The sequence below is a fragment of the Lissotriton helveticus genome, chromosome 4_1 (genome assembly GCF_964261635.1).
Source record: "Lissotriton helveticus chromosome 4_1, aLisHel1.1, whole genome shotgun sequence".
NCBI lineage: Eukaryota > Metazoa > Chordata > Amphibia > Caudata > Salamandridae > Lissotriton > Lissotriton helveticus.
In genome coordinates, this window is record NC_136063.1 from 1280131978 (window position 1) to 1280155429 (window position 23452).

Consider the following 23452-nt stretch of genomic DNA (forward strand, 5'->3'; position numbering starts at 1 on the left):
TTTTGATAATATACTTTATTTAAACAATGGAGTGTTTTACAAGCAATATCAACATATTTATAAAAAAATATATATTTTTTTCACTTTCAAACATTTCAAATCTACAACACGTTGCATGCAAATTCTAAGTTACGTATTACAACAATTGAGATTATCTTTAATTTAATCAATTTATATAACACATGGAAACATACTAAACATCCCTAAAACACCAGACCTATTGGCTTTCCCAGTGCTTGTTGGGCTTTGGGGGTGCTTTGGGTAGAGCAAGATTACGTTTTCCTGGGGGTGACATACCAGATTAATAAGATTTGAGAGAGGTTGGGTTTTATTATAATGTGTGGTATTAAGTCAGAAAAAGCCAACAGCACAGGACAATACCTTTCAGACAACATAGTGATGTCATTTTTCAGGTACACTAGATACTGAAGCAGAAGGTGTCCAAGAAGAATCCTCGGTAACATTGATCAAGAACGTGTTTGCCTGATGGGGATATGCCTTCCTTGACATTAAACTTTTATCAGTGTGTTCCAGAAGGTGGGTAGCTGCACAGCCACTCTGAGGCCTTTATTACAGGTGTGGTGACATGGTAGGCAAGGCCACACCTTAGGTGTCTTGGGCTACTTGGCCCTGGGATCCATATGGCTCTGCAAGCTCTACTACGCACTTTAAAATGACGTTGCATGTCAACATTGATGCCAGCATATTTTTAAAAGTACTAATAAAGGAACATGATTCCGGATAGTACTGACTTGTATAGCCAGGCCTTATTAGCAGTATGGTAAAATATGTATATCAAATCTCTGATCTATGGACAAAAAAAACCTTTAAATTCCATAGTACAGTATTTTCTCATTTTCAACGCTTTTTGCTTTTGCATTTCTCACCTTCCCCCTCGGTGGGACTTCATGTTAGGGGTTCGAAGGGGCCACCTGGCAGTATATAGCATTACACACAAACCGTATTTTTTTTTTCAAAGCAATTCTTGGAATCTGTTAAAACCATGATGAGCGGTTTCAAAAAGGTACTTGTAATTCCGTTCATGTGTTCGTTTGGAGAATTCCAATGAGCGGCCATCAAGAACCTTCCATACTCAATTCGCCGTAAACACCCAACATGAAGCAGAGACTTTGCATTTGTGGGGGACAAACTGTGCCTTCAATAGCACTGGTAGACTCATGCTTGCTTCTCTATCAACTTTGAATGTTAAATTGCCCAATGAGAACCGTTATTAGGGAGGGCGGAAATTGTTAGCGAATCTGAAACAAAAGGAAGGAGCCTCTGCAGGAGCCACAGGCCTAGGTGATTTTTATTAACAATGTATAAAAAAAAACAAATGCCCGCCTCTTTCCGTCTGGCAAGCAGGCTTGGTTAGTGATTGTTGCAGGGACTTTTAAGAACAGACTACTGTACCCTTTACACCCTTGGCAGGTCATCCGTTCACTCGGAGCACATATCTTGCCCCTATAAACCTACTCAGATCAAAGACCTTGCCCCATCAACCCAGCGGTTACCTGACTGCCGAACCTAGAGATCACCACCGAGTGTGTGGATCTCAGCACCTTACATGCTTCCGATGACACGGCTGGAGCAGATTCAGTAAAAAAGCTAAACGTACACCACTGCTGACTTCTTTTTTTCTGAAACAACCACAATGAGGATGGGTTTCTGAAAAACATTTTATTTTTTTTTTTTTTATGAAACCCAATGACAGAGCCGAGGTGGGGGGTTTTGTGCAGAAAGTCTGCTCTACATTGGAAAGGCTTTGCCCTGCTGTACAGCCAGTAGCCCTCTGGTGGACGGGCCTCCAGCTAAAGGTTTCCAGCGGCAGAGGTAGCTGAGGCTCCAGCACTGCAAACAAACCATGGTTGGGCATCTGTAAATTTGTTTCTTGATGCCCTTCATCCACCAGTCCCTGAATGCGGACCTAAATATTCATCCATTTGTCCCAATAGACCGGGCAAACAGAGGCTTTAGTTGCACTAGGGCAAAAAGTGCTCCCAATAACAATCTAGGTTTTGTGCGTTTGACACGGATACTGCATCCAAGAAATCTTATAGCCCGCTGCAGAGGGCTATACCGTTTGTTAAAGGCCCTAAATCAGAGTCATAGGCTTGAGCCTCAAGCTATAACTTTGGTTAAGTCCTTTAATAAGGGTGTAGGCATTTAACAACCGGTATAGCCCGAGGCAGAAGGGTTATAAGGATATTAGAACCTTTTACCCACTTAGGGTAGAATGTTCTAAAGTGTAAAAGGAGGAACAGGAAGACAAACATTGCAATGTTGTAGCTCCAGGCTCAAATCAGTCAATATAAGCCTGGGGCCAGTCCATTGTCTTCAACAGAGCTCTCAACATTCAAATGTTCTAATCCAATTCATCCCATAGCCCTAGGAGTGTAATAATTTACTCCACATGTGTATTTATTTATACAGCTTTATTTAGCCTGGACTTGACCCTAGTAAGGTATCAGAGAGCTTTACAATTGGTCAGGCAAGAAATTGAATATTACAGGCGCCTCCTGCTCCCACCCCCATTCCACCGTACAATGCTCAATAACATTGTTTCATGTGCTTCTGGAGTGCAGGCAGTGCCACAAACAATGCTGTCCCTCATTCTTACCTTTCGCCCTACTTCTAGTTCTTGGCTTTTTTCGAGTATAATCAGCAGATTTTGATAACGTGTTCTTTTGTCCCGAAACCCAACTCATTTCACTACCGTTGCTTGCAGTTTCATAGTTGGTGTCAGAAAAAAGATGCTCTCGATAGTTGCTTGGCTAACAAAAAAAAGAGAAAAAAACAGAATTAACGCATTAAACTTTGCCAATCCCTAATAGGCTTCGAAGTATACCGACCCAGCGCTTGAAATAAACAGTCAGCTGCAATGTAAGGCATCTCTGCATATGTGTTTCTCACAAAAGGCAACCTAATGGTAAAAAACTAGGATATGAATCAGTGTGTACAGAGTGATATAAATTGAAGGAAATTGGACATTTGCTTCTTAAAGATGAGAACCCTCACTCACCGCTCGGATGACATGCTTCATCATTGGGTTCCCTCTTACACACAGTGACTGCAAGGTTCACTGTGTGGGCTACCACTCTCCCTCAGGAGAGGAACGTGACGTGTTTTTCTCTCCAATGTGATATGTGAGTGAGGGGCAGAGTGCAAAAATTATAACAAAAAGTGTGTTAAAATCAGATATAACATTTAATATCTGGCAGAAACATGTTGACCTAGTCGGAAAGGGTACATCTATATCCCTATTGTTACTGTTTTTATTTCATCCATTGGGGATACTGATTAAAGAACATTTTCCTTCGATCAGATGATTTTAACACACTTTTTGCTATAATTTTTGCACTCTGCCCCAAGAGAAACACATAGTGGAGCGGTACCGTGAATGGTTATAATTTCTCCAATTGAGACCCTGTTGTGAGATATATCTGCATATGTAGCATCTTTGCTACATCAGCATAATCTTGCACAATTCCGGAGTTTCGTGTTGTGTGAAATGTAGGAAGCTTTGACCATTTCCATAATGCAACATTTTGTACTTCAGGAGACTGGTTTGTGTTGAAAACGTCCTAATATTTTTTCTTTTAACCAATCTCCTACTGGTATCACACATTGCTTTCTTGTGGGAGGTATAACCTCATACAGAAAAATTACTCAAGATACCATCATAATGTATTTTGCTAAGTTATGCACTTTCGGCAGAAACGTTTACGCTAATTTCTCACACTATGCTAATTATATAATAAGAAACAACCTATGCCAGCCCATTGCATGAAACGCCACAACTTTTAGTCGTGTCAGTGGGTTTCATATTATCTGGAGGCACCCCTAGCATTTTTACTCAATTTTCTCTCTCTGTCACAAGAGGTCATCTTTTAATGATTGAGCCCACCCCAACACATGGATTAGACCCTATAATGAAGCATGCCACAACATAGTAGGTGAGGATCTTCTTTAAAGTTAGGTGTTACCCGAAGAAAAGCGACAAAACTTTCACTTGCCCTTCAATGAACATATAGAAGGATGTGAAAGCGGTCTCCTTCATCTCCCTCACCTTTAGTGGTTTGCTGTTACTAAGCAGCATATGGTTGGTGTAGAATCGTTGTTCATTTTTTCCTCACCAATAACTCCTTAACCGCATGCGTGCGGGCGGAATTCCGCTCGCACGCTGAGATTTTGTAAAGCACATGTTACGTGACGAGCTGGGCTCGTCATGAGCGTGCGAGGAGGCTACCTCATGACGAGCCCAGCTCGTCATGAGCGTGGAAGGGGTTAAACTAATTCAGGGTGTCTAAGACAACTGAGCAAATGGGGTTATTGTACTCTGACGAGCAAGCAATGTCCATCCTCTCTGCATTACCACTCCTGGGAGATTTGAATATTTTGCAAGCATTAACACAGGTAGAAGGTTTTGAGTCCCTTTCAGATCTAAAGAAAATACAAGTCAAAACACTACTCCAAAGTGCCATGACACCTGAATTTGAAAGAACCAATGCAGCCTCCAGGGCCTCATCGTTACCAACAAACCCTGGAACTTCCTAGAGGATCTACTCTTTCAAAACGACGGCGGCTTGATAACGTGGACATGCACGTACCACTAGTCGATTCTTATTCCCGACATCTCTCAATATGGAAATCACAGACTTCAATGAATTTTTTATACTGTCAATCATCTCAAAATCTCAAAGATATAAACAAAAATGATTGTATGAGAAACATTATGTATATCAACTGGATCACTAAATCTACCGCCAATAAGAATAAAAATCATTATTCCAAACAAGGAAACTAGACTTCTTGATGTGATGGCTGGAGCAGCAGTGTTGAATTCTTTAATGGCCCTGAATGTACTGACCCTCCCTCTCCCTCCCAGAACATTTGCAACGTATTTAATGTCTGCAGGAGAGTACGGTCTGCTTCCTATGGTTACGCCCACTTTTTGCTGTGCTTCACTGGTTTTTCAACTTTAGTATGGCTGTGGCCCTGCTAATCAGGCCCAGAGCCTAGCTGTTCTTTCTCTAAATTGATACCATGTAATTTAGGTACATACCAGATTAGTTACTGGGTCACCCTTGTGAGCCCCTGTATATGGTACCCTAGGTACCCAGGGCATATGTGCACCTTAGGCCTACCAGGGACTGCAGCATGTATTATGCCACCCCTGGTTAGCCTTCCAAACTGACAACCCAGGTCTGCAATTGCAGCCTGGGTAAGGTGGTGTAATCACCCCTTACTTAGAATATATATATATATACTATATATAAATAAAGTCACACTGTTGGGACCCCATCAGTCGCGAGTCCAAGTAGTCCTGCACTCGACCTCCGCATCTGTGGCGGGCAGTTTCCGCGACCGGGCAGGCCGCTTAAATTTTCAAAACAGATTTGTACCTTGGGAAATGCCCCACTGCTAGGTTGCACTCCTCCATTCAAGCGTGATGTGCAGCAAGGAGGGCAGCGCACACAATCCCCTCAGCCAAACGCGTTTCAGGATATTCCTCCCTTGATCACTAGCAAACAGGAAACCAATCACAGAACGTTTGCAAGAAGCCACCATTTGATGGGGGCCCAACAGTGTGACTTTACTTGCATCAGGGAGTGAAGCGATGCCCAGTACCCACCCACTGGGGTTTTTAATTTGTGATGGGGAACACTCCCGTTTGAACTCAGTTGAGTTAAGTCACTGCACGGACCAAGCGTAGAACAACACCGATTGAAATGTATTTCCCCTGATGAAGTGCGATTCGCACGAAATGAATTGGGTGTTTGGAGGATACTTGAATCTATTGAATGGATTTCTGTTACATTTTGGAACCTTTTGAATCAACGATGAGACCATAAATATACAGCTGCGATGCAACAGCATAAATTGAGAGAAATTTCTGGCGTATGAATAAACCAGAGTGAAAAGACATTTCTTCTTGGGTATACTTTTGAGTAAAGTTTTATTCACCAGAGATAAAAATTGGAAAGATTATTATATCTCCCAAAGGAGTGCGATTGGGTACCTTGTCAAGATTGACAGCACACAGCATTGATTTATTCGACAACTCCCCACAGGTCAGAGGGAGCATACCCATCAGCACCCAAGTCGACTTACGAGTTGAATTACCTAGAGCAATAGACTAACTTTAGAGTGCCACACAACCCCACTTGTTTGAACACTCACGGAGCCCACTGGGGAAAGATAAGCAAGACCACAAGTACCAGAATGCCCGGAGGCCTGTGGGCGGGGCTTTGTTGCAAATAAAATGGTGGTTTCTTGCAAACGTTCTGTGATTGGTTTCCTGTTTGCCAGTGATCAAGGGAGGAATATCCTGAAAAGCGTTTGGCTGAGGGGATTGTGTGCGCTGCCCTCCTTGCTGCACATCACGCTTGAATGGAGGAGTGCAACCTAGCAGTGGGGCATTTCCACAAGGTGCGAATCTGTTTTGAATATATATATATATATATATATATTCACTGAAAAAACCATAGGTTTCACACCAGTTATAGTTAGCTGAACATTTTACTCATACATAACCATTGAAATTCCCACGTTATAGTTAGTTGTTATAGTTAGTTGGACTCACTATAACTTGCGCGCCCGCAATCCACTGCTGATGTCACATATTACATCATTCATGACATGGTCAGTGACATCACTGATGACATCACTGATGACATCTCAAATGACATCACTGGTGACATCTCAAATGACATCTCAAATGACATCACTGATGACATTGCTGATGACATCATCCAGTGTCTGTGTGTTTCTGTAAAGTTTAAATATGTTTTATATATTGAAGAATGAGTGGATGTATAAGTGTCTTGATGAAGGATTTAGAAGGTGCGTGACTGACTGTATGAGTGAGTGATTAAATGTGTCTTACTGAATGCATGGGTTAGTGACTACACTGTCTAAATGTGTGCATCATGATGTCCGTTGTTGTGTAAGCTGCTGCATGTGTTGATCAGTAGCTATATGAGTGGCTATATGGGTTATTGATTGGTTTCCAAGGTATTTGTATGTGAGGCTGAGTGTGTGTGTGGGTGCCTGGGAGGTATGTGACTCTGTGCATAGATGTGTGAGCAGTTGATTCACTTGGTGTATGGGTTCAAGAGTGCATGTGGAAACAGCTGTATGGGCGGTTGACTATGTGCATGGGTGTGTTGGTGAGTGAATGGATATCTCAGTGCTACATGTCCAAGTAAGTACATATGTAAAACATAGTGCTTGGGGGAGTTGGCATATGTACATGACTATACAGGGGAGCCTGTGATTGTGTAAGTGGCTGTATGGATCAATGTGTACTTGTATCAGTGATTGTAAAAGAGTAAGTATGTGTTAGTATATGTTTGAATAAGTAAGGTTTAGTGTGTATAACTGTGTAGTTGAGGAAATGGGAGTGTGATTGATTCTTTGCATTACTGACTAGGTGTGTGAGTAACTCTGTGGATGAGTGTCAGTGTGTGAGTGTCTGTATAAGTGTATGAGTGGATATGATAGTGTTCTATTGATGAGTGACTGTATGTATGAGTGATTGTATGGGTGAATGAGTGGATGTGTGTGTAGACCTAGAAATTAGTGAGTGCGTATTAAGTTACTGGTATTGGTGTGTCAATAATTTCAGGAATGGTAGTTTGTATTTAACACTGGGTATATCAAAGGTTAGATTAGAGTGTGAGGAGGTGCATCGTATTATCACATGGATGATGTCATCAGTGATGTCATCAGTGATGTCATTTGAGATGTCATCAGTGATGTCACCAGTGATGTCATTTGAGATGTCATCAGTGATGTCATCAGTGATGTCACTGACCATGTCATGAATAAATGCAATATGTGACATCATCAGCAGTGGATTGCGGGCGCGCGAGGTATAGTGAGTCCAACTAACTATAACGTGGGAATTTCGATGGTTTTGTGTGAGTAAAATGTTCAGCTAACTATAACTGGTGTGAAACCTATGGTTTTTTCAGTGAATTTGAAAGGTTTTTTAAATACTAATTCCTAACTATAACCAGTGTGAAACCTATGGTTTTTTCAGTGAATTTCAAAGGTTTTTTAAATGCTAATTCCTAACTATAACGATTGTGAAACCTATGTTTTTTTTAGTGAATTTCAAAGGTTTTTTGAAAGCTAATACCTAACTAGAACGTTTGTGAAACCTATGGTTTTTTCAGTGAAGTTCATTGTTTTTTAAAAAGCAAATTCCTTTGTATATCGACTTTGTAACCTACGATTTTTTTTTTATTAGCTGTTTTTTTTTTATAAGTATTAACCCCTTCCATGCTCTTGACGAGCTGAGCTCGTCATGAGTTGCGCCGCTCGCACGCTCATGACGAGCTCAGCTCGTCATGTAACGCGGTTATTTTAAATATGCAGCACAGCGCGAAAATCGCGGCCGCACGCATGCGGTTAATTATATTTAAAAAAAAAAAATATATATATATATATATATATATATTTGTTCAATGTATATTTTTTTAATCATTTTTTCCTGGTGCGCTCAGGGTGCGCGCACCGGTGAGCTTACCCATATAATTTTGTCTTGGAGCGCTCAGGGTGCGCGCACCGGTAAGCTCTCCCGAGAGCGCTATTTCTGCGTTCGTAAAAAAAAAATATGTATGAAAAGTATATAATAATGCAAGACATTCAGTACCATACTTATAAAAGCAGTATTTTTGATTTACGAAATGAAAATGATTTAGCATTTCCGTAAAGCTACCAAAACGTCACTCAGGCGCGCCGCGTAAGCGCCCCCGGAAGCGCCTACGTTCACGCCGCGTATGCGCCCCTGGAAACGCTCCGGTGCGCGCAGCGTAAGCGTGTCAAGTCATGTGACCTTAAAATAACACTTTTCATTGGTTGCTAACAGTTTTTTTTACAAAGAATGAAATCCCCACCCATTTCTTCACTTCTTCTTTCACTTTTGTGACTGCAAGACCTGTCTTTTTGCTCTTGAATCTTTGTTGGATTATCATGGCTGCCAGAGCATCCAGCAGCAGAGATGACACAGAGGGATTTATAGATGAAGAGGTTCCTCAGCCTAGAGTTAAGGAACATTTTATCTGGAAATTTTTTGATATACCAGAGGGACGGAAGAAAGTAAATGCTCCAAAGGTGGAGTGTAAGATCTGCCATACTGTGCTTTCCAGAGGAGACCCCTCAAGGAAGTACAGTTTTGGTAATTCTACCATGATTCGCCACGTGCAGAGAAGGCATCCCCAGAACTATGCCCGGGAGAGTGTCAGGGCTCTGGCACGAGAGGCTCCCAGGGATGGTGCCTCTATTTCAACCGGAGGACTAACTACATCGGTGAGAGGGCGACCAGAAGAGCTGATCCCTAATATTCAGCCTGCTTTTAATGAAGCCGTAATTAAATGCAGACAATGTGATCAGCTACTTTGTTATGGGGAACAAAGTGTTATGTATGCTCATGGTTCGAGCAATAGACTACCACCGCTGCCGTCCCCAGTCCTAATTTTGATTATTATTTTTTTGCTCCTGTTGAGCAGTTTCCCATTCCTTGTTTTTGTTCCAAAAAAAGGAAAAAAGAAGAAAAAAAATGTTCTTTTCAGAACTACCTCCAATTCTCATCAAAGAGCTGTATTCTTAAAAAATGAAAAAGAGTAACTGAAGTGGAGTGCAGTGAGAGAGGAGAAGAAAATGAGTGAGAAAGCATAGAAAGGGACGTGAGGGGAAGGGAAGTGAAGTAGGGGGACTGAAAGAAGGTGAGTGTGGGGAAGGAGAGTGAAGAGAAGGAGAGTGAACATGGGGAATGTGGATAAGTAAAGAAAATGTAGTAAAAGAACGGGGGTGTGTAAGGGTAAGAAAAGAGCAGTGATGTTTAGGAAAGAGGAGATACAGACGGGATAAAGACAACTGAGTGTGAGACAAGGTGAGTAAGGCAGTGAAGAGACAGAGAAAGTGAAAGAAAAAGTAAGAATAGAAGACTGAAGGCCTCATTTATGAGACCATGCGTCACTTTTACGCCACCGGTGCTTCATTTTTTGTGACGCACCAGTGCTGTAAAAAATGCACCTTGTTAAGTCATATTTACAAAGTGATGCATCTAGGTAGATGCATCACTTTGTAAACCCCTGCACCACATTATACCTGCGCCAGGTGTAATGTATGCAAAGGGGGCGTATTGACGCAAGAAAGGGTCGTAGAAGTGACGTAGTGAAATCTATGATTTTTCACTGCGTCACTTTTAGGATACCATTGCGTCAAAATCTTGCGTCTGCCTCACAGTAGGCGTAAGACTGACACAGGCCCTTTCACATGGGGCTGGCCCCATGTGAAAGGATGCATTGCTGGAGTTGCGTCACTTTTGTGACACACTCCAGCAATGCATCACTTTTGCGCTTACAGATACGTCAGAAATACTGACGTATCTGTAACTCCTTGCGACATAATACGTCATACATTAAATATGACGCATGAGTAGAAGACTGAAAGCCTCATTTATGAGGCCATGCGTCACTTTTACGCCGCCGGTGCGTCACTTTTTGTGACGCACCAGTGCTGTAAAAAATACACCTTGTGGAGTCATATTTACAAAGTGACTCATCTATATAGATGCGTTACTTTGTAAACCCCTGCGCCACATTATACCTGCGTCAGGTGTAATGTATGCAAAGGGGGCGTATTGACGCAAGAAAGGGTCGTAGAAGTGACGCAATGAAATCTATGAGATTTCACTGCGTCACATTTAGGACACCGTTGCGTCAAAATCTTGCGCCTGCCTCACAGCAAGCGTAAGACTGACGCAGGCCCTTTCACATGAGGCTGGCCCCATGTGAAAGGATGCATTGCTGGGGTTGCGTCACTTTTGTGACACACTCCAGCAATGCATCACTTTTGCGCTTACAGATACGTCAGAAATACTGACGTATCTGTAACTCCTTGCGACATAATGCATCATACATTAAATATGACGCATGAGTAGAAGACTGAAGGCCTCATTTATGAGGCCATGCGTCACTTTTACGCCGCAGGTGCGTCACTTTTTGTGACGCACCAGTGCTGTAAAAAATGCACCTTGTTGAGTCATATTTACAAAGTGACGCATTTAGGTAGATGCGTCATTTTGTAAACCCCTGCGCCACATTATACCCGCGCCAGGTGTAATGTATGCAAAGGGGGCATGTTGACGTAAGGAAGGGTCGTAGAAGTGACGCAGTGAAATCTATGAGATTTCACTGCGTCATTTTTAGGACACCCTTGCGTCAAAATCTTGCGCCTGCCTCACAGCAGGCTTAAGACTGACGCAGGCCCTTTCACATGAGTAAGTTAGAGGACAGAGGGATTGACAGAAGCAGTTATTGAACTGCAGAAAGAGGAGTAAGGGAAGGGAAAAGAGTGAAGGAGTAAAGGATGGGAAAAGAGAAGAAGGAAAGTAAAGGAGAAGGTCTGAAAGAAGGTGAGTGTAGGAGTATGGCTGAGCTATAGGGGGTGAGCATGATAGAAAAGGAGTGAGAGACTAAGAGGACAGAGAGAATGAGACTAACAGAGAGAGAATGAGGGAAGGGGAGTGTACAAATAAGAGGACAGAAGGAGTACATTTCAAGCCTTTGAAGCTCACATAACATTCACCCATCCCCCCAGTGCTCATTTACCCTGTAACCATGGTAACTCCCTCTTAAACCAGCACACAGTTCACAAGTTCATCATACTATGTTGCAAAACAATCCTTCAAGGCTGTTTGACCTCTCAATCTACTAGCTAATGAAATGCAATGTTTCTTTAAATGACTTTTTCTCAACCATTGAAATGACTTCTTACAAAAAAACAAAGCATGCACCCTAATTTTCAGTGGAGATTTTTAACAAAGCTCCAACCATTTATGGTTATTCAACTGCACTGATTCACAACCCCTTTTTTTCATAATCAAACTACCATTTCATTTCCACAACTCATCTGACTTGAAGCACATCTACCTTCACAATGACAAAAGTCTGGTTTGTGGGTCATAGATATGTTCACTGGAGTCAAAAATACGCAGCTAACAGAGGTATTTACAATCTTGATTTACCAAATGTGGCCATTGTATGGATTGGCCAGAGAGGATTGAGGAGTCACCAATTGATACCATTGGTAAAATCCGTTATGCATTTACCACACCCTGACCTTTTAATAGTGCACTGTGGTGGCAATGACTTAGGCACTTTGACTGGTGTAGGTCTGGAAATGCTTTTAAAGCACATCTTTGGGCAATTGATGTCACTTTTTCCAAAAACTGCCTTGGTATTTTCTAATATATGCCAAAGGCAAAAATGGAACTGGTCCAACCCATTTTGTCCACAGATTGAGAAAGCAAGGAAACATGTGAATAAATCTGTTTCTGCTTACCTCAGAGACTATGGTATGGGTTCCATTTACCACAACAACTTGCGTTACAACATGCAAGACATCTATAGGAGAGATGGTGTGCATCTTACAGATGAGGGGAATAGAGTTTTCCTCTTGAATAGAAGACTCTGCATTGGTACCTACTTGTAGGTACAAAAAACACCCACTTAACACAACAGCTCTTTTCAGAGCTAACTTACCTCTAAACACTCTACATTATTTTTTTACTCTATTTTTTTACACTATTTTTCCCCGTGGTACGCTCAGGGTGCGCGTACCGGAGAGCGCACCTGGAAGCGCACCCGCGAAAATTAAAAAAAATAAATAGTTTTTTTGCCCTTCAGGGTCCTTCTAGGCCCCCCTCAGAAAACCTAGGGGGTCAGGGGATGTCTACCCTGCCCCCTTTTAATTATTTCCCCCTTTCTTTTTCACCTCTTGTGTCTCTTTTCTACCGAGACACAAGATGGCGGACTCTCCGGACTGTTTAGAATGTTGACAGACACCCGACAGCCAATCAGCTTTCCGCTCGCGCACTCCCGTAGAGCGGCGGGTGCGCTCCCCGGTACGCGTACCTGTAAGCGCTCGAAGCGCGCATATAGATATATATGTGTTTTTTAAGTTAATTTTCAAAGAAAACACTGGAGCAATTTTCACCAAACATAGCAAAGGCACATCTGCGTACCAGTCCCTACAATTTTGCCAAGTTTGGCGTAATTCCGTTCAGCGGTTCGGGCTGTAGACTCGTCAGACCGTCCTACGGAAATTAACATGGGGAAAACACGTTTTGGGACCCCCCTTTTTTCTCAGCCCCCACTCCACGAATCCCCCCGAAACTTCCAGGGAAGGAGCGGAGCGGGCCAAAATTTTGGAAAATTACACGCAAATTCCTCAAGCGGCGCCAGAGTTATTCCCAATAGAATGTTGCGGATTTCCTATGGTAGCCAATCCTAACTATAACTACCTACTGGCGACCGCCAGTAGCTAATATATATATATATATATATATATATATATATATATATATATATATATATATATATATATATATATATATTCACTGAAAAAACCATAGGTTTCACACCAGTTATAGTTAGCTGGAAATTTTATTCGCATACAACCATTGAAATTCCCACGTTATAGTTAGTTGGACTCACTATAACTTGCGCGTGCAATGCACTGCTGATGACGTCACATATTACATCACTCATGACATGGTCAGTGACATCACTCATGACATCACTGATGACACCATCCAGTGAATGTCTGTCTTTCTGAAAAATAAATATGTGATATATATGTATATGTAAAAGTTGATGGAAGAATAAATGTTAAAATAAGTGTTTTACATGGATTTTTTTAAAAAATTGATTGGTTAACTGGCTTATTAAGTGTATCTTAGTGAATACATATATTAGTGAGTAATGTTTAAATATTTAAATATATGTATTAGTGTTTCACTTTGTGTATAAGTGGCTGCATGGGTTGGTGAGTAGCTACATGTGTATGTATATGGGTTATTAGATGTTTTTCTTAGTATCAGTATGAGTGTTTGTATGGTTTAGTGGGGGTATTACTTAGCACATAGATGCATGAATGACTGACTCTCTTTGTATGTCTTTTGAAGACAGCATATGTGCAGGACTGTATGGGTGGATGAGTGTGTATATGTGTGTGTTAGTGAGTGAATCACTGTCTCACTAGTTTCTTTATCAGTAACTACATATGTTTTAATCTAGTATATGTGAATATTGATGTATATAAGTGAGTAAATGTGAGAGTGAGGGATTGTAAGAGTTCCTGTTTAAATTAGTATGTGTTTCTATAAGTGATTGTTTAAGAGAATAGGTATGTGTAAGTATCCTCAGAAGTAAAGTGGTAGTGTGTGTATAGCTGTATATGCAAATAAATGGATGTTTAATAGTTCATTTGCATGCATGAGTATATGTGAGAGTATCTTTTGGATGACTGTTGGTGTGTAACAGGATGTATAGGTGTATCACTACATATGATGAGTGAGTATATGTATGAGTGACTATATAGAACTGTTGATGAATGAGTGGATGTGTATATAGATGGTGGAATTATTGAATTGGTTGTTGTAACTGGTATGGGTATCTCCATTTTTTTAGAAAATTTTAGTTTCTATTTTTGAATATGTGTTTCAAGGGTTACATTACAGTGAAAGGAGGTCTGTCACTGTCACAAGGATGGTGTCATCAGTGATGTCATGAGTGATGTCACTGACCATGTCATGAGTGATGTAATATGTGACGTCATCAGCAGTGCATTGCACGCGCAAGTTATAGTGAGTCCAACTAACTATAACGTGGGAATTTCAATGGTTTTATGCGAGTAAATTTTCCAGCTAACTATAACTGGTGTGAAACCTATGGTTTTTCAGTGAATTTAATAGGTTTTTTAAATGCTAATTCCTAACTATAACTGGTGTAAAACCTATAGGTTTTTCAGTGAATTTCATAGGTTTTTTAATAGCAAATCTCTATAGGTATGAAATGTAATATTTTTTATAACAAATTTTATATTGTATAATTATGTAATAGTATTTTTTTTTTTCCCGGAGCGCTCCCGGGGTGCGTACCAATGCGCTCACCGGTAAGCGCAGTGCTTCGGCGCTCCCTGGGGCGCGTACCGGTCCCGTTAGCGCTATTCCCGTGAACGAAAACAACATCGCGACGTATCACATAGCCGCGTGATGCGTCATATGACGCACAGCGTAAGCGCACCCGGAAGCACACGAGCGCATACGATCGCGCAACGTCCTGACGCGTTTACGCTACGCGCCCCTGGGAGTTTTTTCCATCCCAGAGGGCAAGAAGAAAGTAAATGCGCCAAAGGTGACTTGCCGAATCTGTGGCATGGAACTTTCAAGGGGGAACCCTAATAGGAAATATTAATTTGGTAATTACACCATGATTCGGCATATGCAGCGCAAGCATCCCAACAACTATGCTGCTGCAGAGCTGAGGGGACTGGCCAGTAACCTCCCCAATCTTCATCCAGAACCTCCAAAAGAAAGCAACCCACTCCATCGGGACCAGACACAAGAGAGACAATGCCAATCATACAACCATGGTTTGGTGAATTCAGGGTCACTTGTATTTTTTGTGGTAAGACCATCAGCTATGGTGAGCAGAGCGTAAAGCTCATCATTCTTGCTGGTGACAACCACATTTGCCCCAAAAAACCCTAATTGTTTCCTGATTTTTTTTTTGCTCCAGTTGAGCCGTTTACAATTCCCTGTTTTTTGTTTCTCCCCATAAAAAATAAAAAAATATATAAAACTGTTCAGAAAAGCCAAAAAAAGTAGAAAATGTTCAAAAAAACAATAAAAAGATATAAAACAACAAAAAGAATATAAAAACAGTTCTTTTTAGAACTACCTCCAATTTATAAAAAAAATGCTCCATTTTTTGAAAACTCTGTCATTCTTTTTTCATTAGGGTACGCGCACCGGGGCGCGCACCAAAAAAAAAAGAAAAAAAATAATGAAGGAGAGAGCATGAGGGAAGGAGACAGAGAGAGTGATGTTAAGAGAAAGAGAGCTAGAGGGAGCAACACAGAGGGACTGTGTATTACATAGTAAGACAGAGAGAAGGTGTAATAGGGTGTAAGTGAGAAAAGGAAAATGAATAAGGGAGTGAAAGAAGGGAAGAGAGGAAGAAAAGTAAAGCAGAGGTACTGGGAAAATGTGAGCGGGTGTTGAAAGTAAAGGGAAGGACAGTAAAGGATGGGGAATGAGGGGTAGTGACGGAACCGGAGTAAAGGAACAACGGTGATGGAGGGTTAGAAAAGAGCAGTGACTAAGTAAAGAGGGGTGAAAGAGGGTGGATAAAAGTGAATAAGGATAAGACATGGGGAGTGACAGAGAGAAAAGAGAGAGAGAGTAAAGGAAGGAGTGACTGAAAGGTACTGAGTGAAGCAGCAAAGAAAGGAAAGTGAGGGAGTGTGGGTGAGTTTTAGGGAGTGAGCATGACGAAAGAGTATTGACAAAATGAGGGGACAGAGACAGCGACGGTACTTACGCTTCTTCACAAGCACTTTTTTATATTTCTACTTCCTGCCTGATACCATACACTGCCCAAAGTTAACTTCACTGTTAAAAAATCAGAACTACCTGTCTGAACTTAAACCCAACAGTGCCCTAACTCTACTGATATAGTTATTTTTTATGCAATTTACAGCAAGAAAATGGAAGGGGAACAAGAAAACATCAATGTTTCTTTCGAGATTACAAATGAGGAGATTCTTAATGAAGATTTTGTTGACGAGGATTTTATGGATGAGTCTTTGGACAAACAATTTATTGACTGTTTACAAGATATTGAATCATGCAATTTTGAGGAGATTCCAGATGAACTAATGCAGGAAGTTTTATTAAACTATGAAAATTCTAACCAATAAATTTTTATTTCATAATTAAAAATTGTTTCAGACATTATTCATTTTTATATGTAATTCATGTAGTTACCAAAATGATTATATTTATATTATAATATAAAGTGAAACTTACAATATACTGTGCAATTTTAAAACATCATAAGGGAGCAGGGTAGACTACCCATGATCCCCTAGGTCTTCTCAGGGAGTGCTTAAAGGATCTGTTTCTGCTTTCCTGACAGACTATGGTATGGATTCCATATACCACAATAACTTCTGTAACAACATGCAAGATATATACAGAAAAAAAGGTGTACATTGAATTTAAGACTCTGTATTGGTACCTACATGCTGGTACTTAAATCACCCACACAACACAACAACTCTATGCAAAGCTACCCTACCTCTAAGCACTTCAAATTATTATTTTACTGTTTCACTGGGTTTTCCCCTTGGTACGCTCCCCGGTACGCTCCCCGGTGCGAGTACCGGGCGCTCCCCCCGCGAAAATCAAATTTTTTTTTTGCCCCGCTGGGCCCTTTTATGGCCCCCACATCAAACCTAGGGGGTCAGGGGAGGTCTACCCTGCCCCCTTATGATCATTTCCCCCTTTGTTTTTGCCACCTCTTGTGTCTCGATCCTACCGAGACACAAGATGGCGGCCGCTCCGGACTGTTTGGAATGTTGACAGACACCCGAGAGCCAATCAGCTTTCCGCTCGCGAACTCGCGTTACCCGCAGGGTGCGCTCCCCGGTGCGCGTACCGGGGCGCGCCTATAGATATATATCTTTTTTTAACCTAAATTACTCAAAATCCTCTGGAGCACATATCTTGAGACATAGCAAAGGCACATCGGGCTACCAGTCCCTACAATTGTGCCAAGTTTGGTGGGAATCCATTCAGCCGTTCAGGCTAAAAGTGAGTCCAACCGCCCTATGGAAATTAACATGGGGAAAACACATTTTGGGACCCCCCTTTTATCTCGGCCCCCGCTTCGCGAATCCCCCCAAACGTTTAGGGAAGGAGCGGAGCGGAACTGGCCACCTAATTTGAGAAATTCGCGAAAATTCATGCACCGGCGCCAAAGTTATTCCCAATAGAATGTTGCGGATTTCCATTGGAAACTAGGTCCTAACTATAATTACCTACTGGCGACCGCCAGCAGGAATTATAGATATATATATATATATATATATATATACACACACACACATATTAACCTAGAAGTCACTCCTATGGCAGACCTTGACAATCCTGGAGGCAGAGTACTTGGTTTTGTGTGAGACGGTGCCCTAGCATGAGCTAAGCCCCTCTGCAGTTTTCGGAACCATCTCCTTATATCTATTCTATGATATAGCCATACCATATACTCTTAAGTGCATTATAATCCTCGTGGTTAATGCTAACGTTGGTTAGGCTTTATCAAAAAATGTTGTGTAAGGTGTCAAACACTTTGGTATACTACCCCCCCGCCAGTTCTGATGGCGGGGGTAGCATTCTACCCTTCTAAAGGGAAAAGACATGTAGTTACAGGTAAACACGGTTAAAGTTAAACAGAGCCCCAGCATCACAAAACGGATGCTGCTGCCACAGATACGAGTCTGCTCTCCTGCTGCTGGATGAATCTCCGGCAGGGGAGGCCCAGACAATAGGTTTCCTGTCCAGGGAGGTGCCAGCACCTCCCCAGACAGGCTTTAGTGTATTGGGGCAGGGTGGGTTGCATTCAGTAAATGCTTTTCAGACACTGCCTGGGGCACACTGGGTTCTCCATGCATTTCCCAGTTCGAAAACAGTCACTGGGGCACTCAGCCCCAGCTCTGGCGCGAAACTGGACAAAGGGGAAGGGGTGTAACCACCCCGTCCCCAGGTCCACCCATAGGAGGGACCTTAGAGTTAGCCCAACCCCTAATCTTGCTATAAGAATAGGATCCCAGTCCCTAGGACTTTAGATTACCCTGGACGAAACTCTGCAACATATATCTTTGTCCTTCGACATTCCTATATCGACTGGAAGATGGAAGAAATATCCCTTGTGGTCAAGGAGTGACCACCCTGTTCAAACAGGCACCAGCTGCATCTTTGCTGGTCTGCATTATAGAGGCTCCCGCCGGATCCTGAAGAATCTGCGACACAGGACACGGACTTCCAGACATCTTGGACGTTGACCTGCGCCCCCAGCAAAGCTGAGACCTGTAGCGGACACGAGAGACGTGGGACCGGAACTCCTGGACTTATTGACAAACTGCACCTACTTCCTGAAGTATCCCAAAGTTGTGCATTGGGGTGTTTGAAGCCCCGAGCACCTTTTGCACTGAAGCTCAGAGGCCTACACTCAACGAGTGTCCCGAGGGCCCACTTTGTGCCTTTCAGCGTGACGCGCCTTTGCAGTTCCTAGTCCGTTGAATAGCGAGCCCCCTCGAAGGCCAATCTTTGATTTCTTATGCTTTCCTGGTTGCTCCAGGCTTGCCCCCACGCCTCTCCAAAGGAGGAGTTCCTCAGACCTTGCTGGTCTGCACCAAAGCCAATCTTGACATCCTGCGTGGATTGCTTTTGCCAAAGCTTGTTGGGTCCAATCCAGATTCTGACACAGCTACTAGATTCTTTGTGGGACAGATCGAATCCAGCTCCTGGTCATCCGCGACGCCTCCTGGACCTCGTGGCTGAAGAGACAAGCTTCACCTCTTTCCCCTGAAATCACCCGACATTGGTTGGCATCATCCTATCGCCTTCTTGGTCACTGGCTAGTGACCCAAACTCTGTCCCTTCTGCTTTTAGGTTATTGACATCTCCAATCCACCCTTGTATCCACCCGGACACTTCTCCTCTGGTCACCAGCAGCATTTCTTTGCAGCTCTCCATTGGAATCGATGACAAAACCAGACATCAAAAATCACCTATGCACCCGGCTTCCGTGGGTGAGGTAACTCGACTACTCTGGTAATCTTGTGGGTCTTGACTCTCGAAGTGTCTAACTCTAAAAGGGTTCCATCGTAGTTTACCTAAAAGTGCCCTTAATCTTTAAAATTGTAACTTCTTCGTTTCCCATTGAAAGTCAATGGTAACCTGCGGCTGTGTTTAGACACTGCATGCGTCTCCCGTGGGCCTCCTACATCCTAACCTTTGGTGGTTCTAGGCAGCCCCAGCGATTCCACAGGCCCTAGGCCTGCTTTCTAAACCAGACATGGTTCTGAAATTAAATGAAATGAAACTGGATTTATAGAGCGCATGGCTGCCCGAGAGCGTCCCAGCGCTATAGAACAAGGAATACCAGGGGCAGTACCAGCGTCTATGGGTCCAGGGGAAACAGGAAGGTTTTAAGGAGCTTTTCGGAACTTCGGATGGCTCGGCTCCATCCGAATCCTGGGTGAGAGAGCATTCCACAAGGTCGCTGAGTTCACTGAAAAGCGGCGACCCCCAGTCCGCGTCCGCCTCACTCTCTGAACAATTGACAGATCTGCATGATCGGAACGAAGCGATCTAGTGGCCTTGTAAGGGCGAACAAAATGCCCTAAAATAGGGGGTCCGTTCCCCTGCAGGGACTTGTGAGCAATACATAGGGACTTAAATTTGAGCCTTTCGCGAATTGGTAACCAATGGAGGGCTTTGAGTGCAGGTCTGGCTGACGATCTGCGCGGGGTACCAGTAAGGAGTCTCGCTGCCGAGTTCTGGACTCGTTGAAGAGTGTTAATTGTAGATTAAGGGGCTGCCAGGAGGAGGGCGTTACTATAAACTAGTCTTGATAGGATCAGACCCTGAATAAGTTGCCTCCTCGAGAGGTCTGGCAATAGGAGAAGTATTTTCCGAGCAGAACGAAGTAGCCCTATGCAGATGGCCGCTGTCTTTTTTGCTTGGGTTTTAAATGTCAGGTCCTGCTCCAACCATACTCCCAGACTTTTTAATTCATTCTTTGGGGTTGGTGCAGGTCCCATACAGGCAGGCCAGATGGAATTAGGTAAAGATGTTATATAGTGGCCAAGCAACATAAGCTGTTTTAGCCCCATTCAATTTGAGACGTGAGACGTTCATCCAGGAATGGATTTCTGAGAGGCAGGTGTGAAGATTTTCCGCGCTGTGTTTTTCTTGGGAGAGAGAGACGACCAGTTGGGTGTCGTCGGCGTACGTGACTATTTTAATTCCAAATGGATTCATTACATCCTCGAGGGGGGCCATATAAACATTGAATAAGGTAGGGCTCAGTGATGAGCCCTGTGGGACCCCACACTCGAGGGGGGTTATCTTGGAGCGTGCTGCACCCTCCCAAACCTGGAAGGTACGATTCTCCAAGAAAGATGTGAGCCATTGCTGCGCTGTACCTGACATTCCCAAGTTGCTCAAACGATGGATTAAGATCTTATGGTCCACCGTATCGAAAGCTGCGCTCAGATCCAGGAGGATCACCATCGTTGATCCCCCTGAATCCAATTCTTATACCACTATTTTAGTATATGGTTTGTGAGGCCCCTAGGACATAACGTATACTATGCAACGTATGCTAATTAAGTTCCTTGTATTGTACTTTTACCTCTGACCTCATAAAGAGTCCAGAGGGGTTGTGTTTAGAATAAATACATATATATGTGATATATACCTTGTGTGGTGTGCTTTCATTTGATCATTCAAGAGATTATAATTGGTAAAACAACTTGCTTAACTCGCCTCTACGTCTTAGCCTGAAGGCTGCTCTCCACAGCTACCACTAGGATAGCTTTCTATAAGGTTGACTTTACAACCTACCATCAATAAGGGTCGTTTGGACTGGTGCAAGGTGCCCACTAGAATATTGGACATCATATCCCAGGCCAACTTCTCACATTGCCTTTTTCATTAACAAGAATAAAACCATAAAAGATAATATGCCTGTCAGTAAGAACACACATTACATCAAACCTGAGGATAGGAACCCCACCATGCTAGCTACCTTCCCCCCATTAGCAATGAACGCCTCCTTGAAATCCAGTCCAAGGAAAAGTCAGGCTCACCAAAAGATCCTTGTTCTCCAAGGTTCTTAAAATAGCTTTTTCTAGTATCCTGGATCTTGCTCAGTCTTTCTTGACTCCTCCCTTTCTCGAGTATGTGTACCTAGCTCCTTCAAAGATGCTGTGGTCATCGCACTCCATAAGAAGTCTGGTGAGGATCCTATCTTCCTGAAAAGCTATCAGCTGATTTCTCTACTGCTGGCAACACTGTTAGGAAATTCATATAACACATTATAATCTCCTGGTGGACCAAGTTGAAGCTGCAGGATTCTGCCGCTCTGCAAAAGACTGGATCAAATCATTCTTGAAGGAACAATCCCAGTCAGCATGGCTTACCCCTAGCAACAGGAGCTCATCTAGACTCTAGAGTAGCTCAAGGTTCCTCCCTTTCATCACAACGTTTCTATATATAGATTCACCCCCACATCCAGGTGCTTAAAAACAAACTGTACAATCTACAATTACACAAATGACCTGCAGGTACTTTTTAGGATAGACAACTCCTCATTGTCTAAGGAAAACTTTCAAAACACTATGCATTTCATCCACGACTGGATGAATAGCAACCATCTTAAACTCTAAGCGAATAAAACAAAAAGCTTATCGGGCTATTATCGGGCTATTAGATTGTCTCCATTTGGGTCAATGATATGGGGCATCCACAGCTCCTAAAATAAGAAATTCGTAAAAACCTTGGAGTCATAACTGACAATGAGTTCTACTTGAAACATCAGTTAGAGCAGTAATTTCTTCCTGCTTCTTATTTATTCGTAGGATGAAAAAATTAGCTAACTGTCTCACCTTTTACGCTTTGATTCAAGTAGTCATAGCATTGGTTATATCCCGTCTTGACTTCGCAAATTATTTTTACTTTGGACTCCCTAAGGCTTTACTGTCAAGGCTCTAAATTGTTCAGAACCATGCAGAACGTCTGACATATGTACAGCCAAAACACTCTCACACTACTCCCCTACTGAGAGAATGACATTGGCTCCTTATGGAGCAAAAGATTATCTTCAAAACAGGGTGTATAATCTTTAAAGCCTTTGCTTAGAATTCAGACTTATGAAATACGCCCTGAATATGGCACTACGATCAGTGGTTCCAGATTCTCTGCCTTCGCCCCTTGGATCTGGAACTCACTCCCTATTAGTATACGGATGGCTTCAAATTATATAAAGTTCAGACAGGCACTAAAGACCGAGCAATTTTAACAAGCGCACAACTAGTGCATTCTCTCTATACAGCAGGTCTTTCTGTTATGTTCCCTTTGGCTACTTAGCACCATGAAACCTTAAGGAGATCGTGCGATCTACAAATATCTCTAACATAACATACTTCCTTTCATTTATTCTAAGAAGGATGGACAGGCCTAGTCTGTGATCATGGCCGCAACAGATTTTTCTCATTTGCATCCATGACCCAAAATGGAAAACAGGAGAAAGAACTCCCTTGTCCAGTTGTTTTTTTTTTATTTAGTCAACAGAATTGGCAGACCAACAGTTCAGAGATCTAACTTTTAAACCCTTTCAACCACACCTCAAATTGTTTTTAAAACCCATATTTCTCAAAAGATGCTGAACGAACTCACACTAAACAAAGAGAAGGCACTGGCTTGAGTAAAATTATACTTTTATATCAAGCTTTGTGCAACAGCGGCCAAAGTGGTTTTCTGTAGTGGATAGCAATCATTCCTATCGGAGCTAAAATAGGAAGAGCT

General features: G+C 42.5%; 1 protein-coding gene across 1 annotated transcript in view; it reads right to left on the bottom strand.

The window, feature by feature from the left end:
* SYCP2L (synaptonemal complex protein 2 like) overlaps nt 1–23452 on the bottom strand; it is a 1302345-nt gene that overhangs the window by 587055 nt on the left and 691838 nt on the right. Inside the window, exon 28 of the mRNA XM_078685781.1 lies at nt 2621–2774. Coding sequence (XP_078541907.1) covers nt 2621–2774 — 154 coding nt within the window. The remainder of the gene's footprint in view (nt 1–2620; nt 2775–23452) is intronic.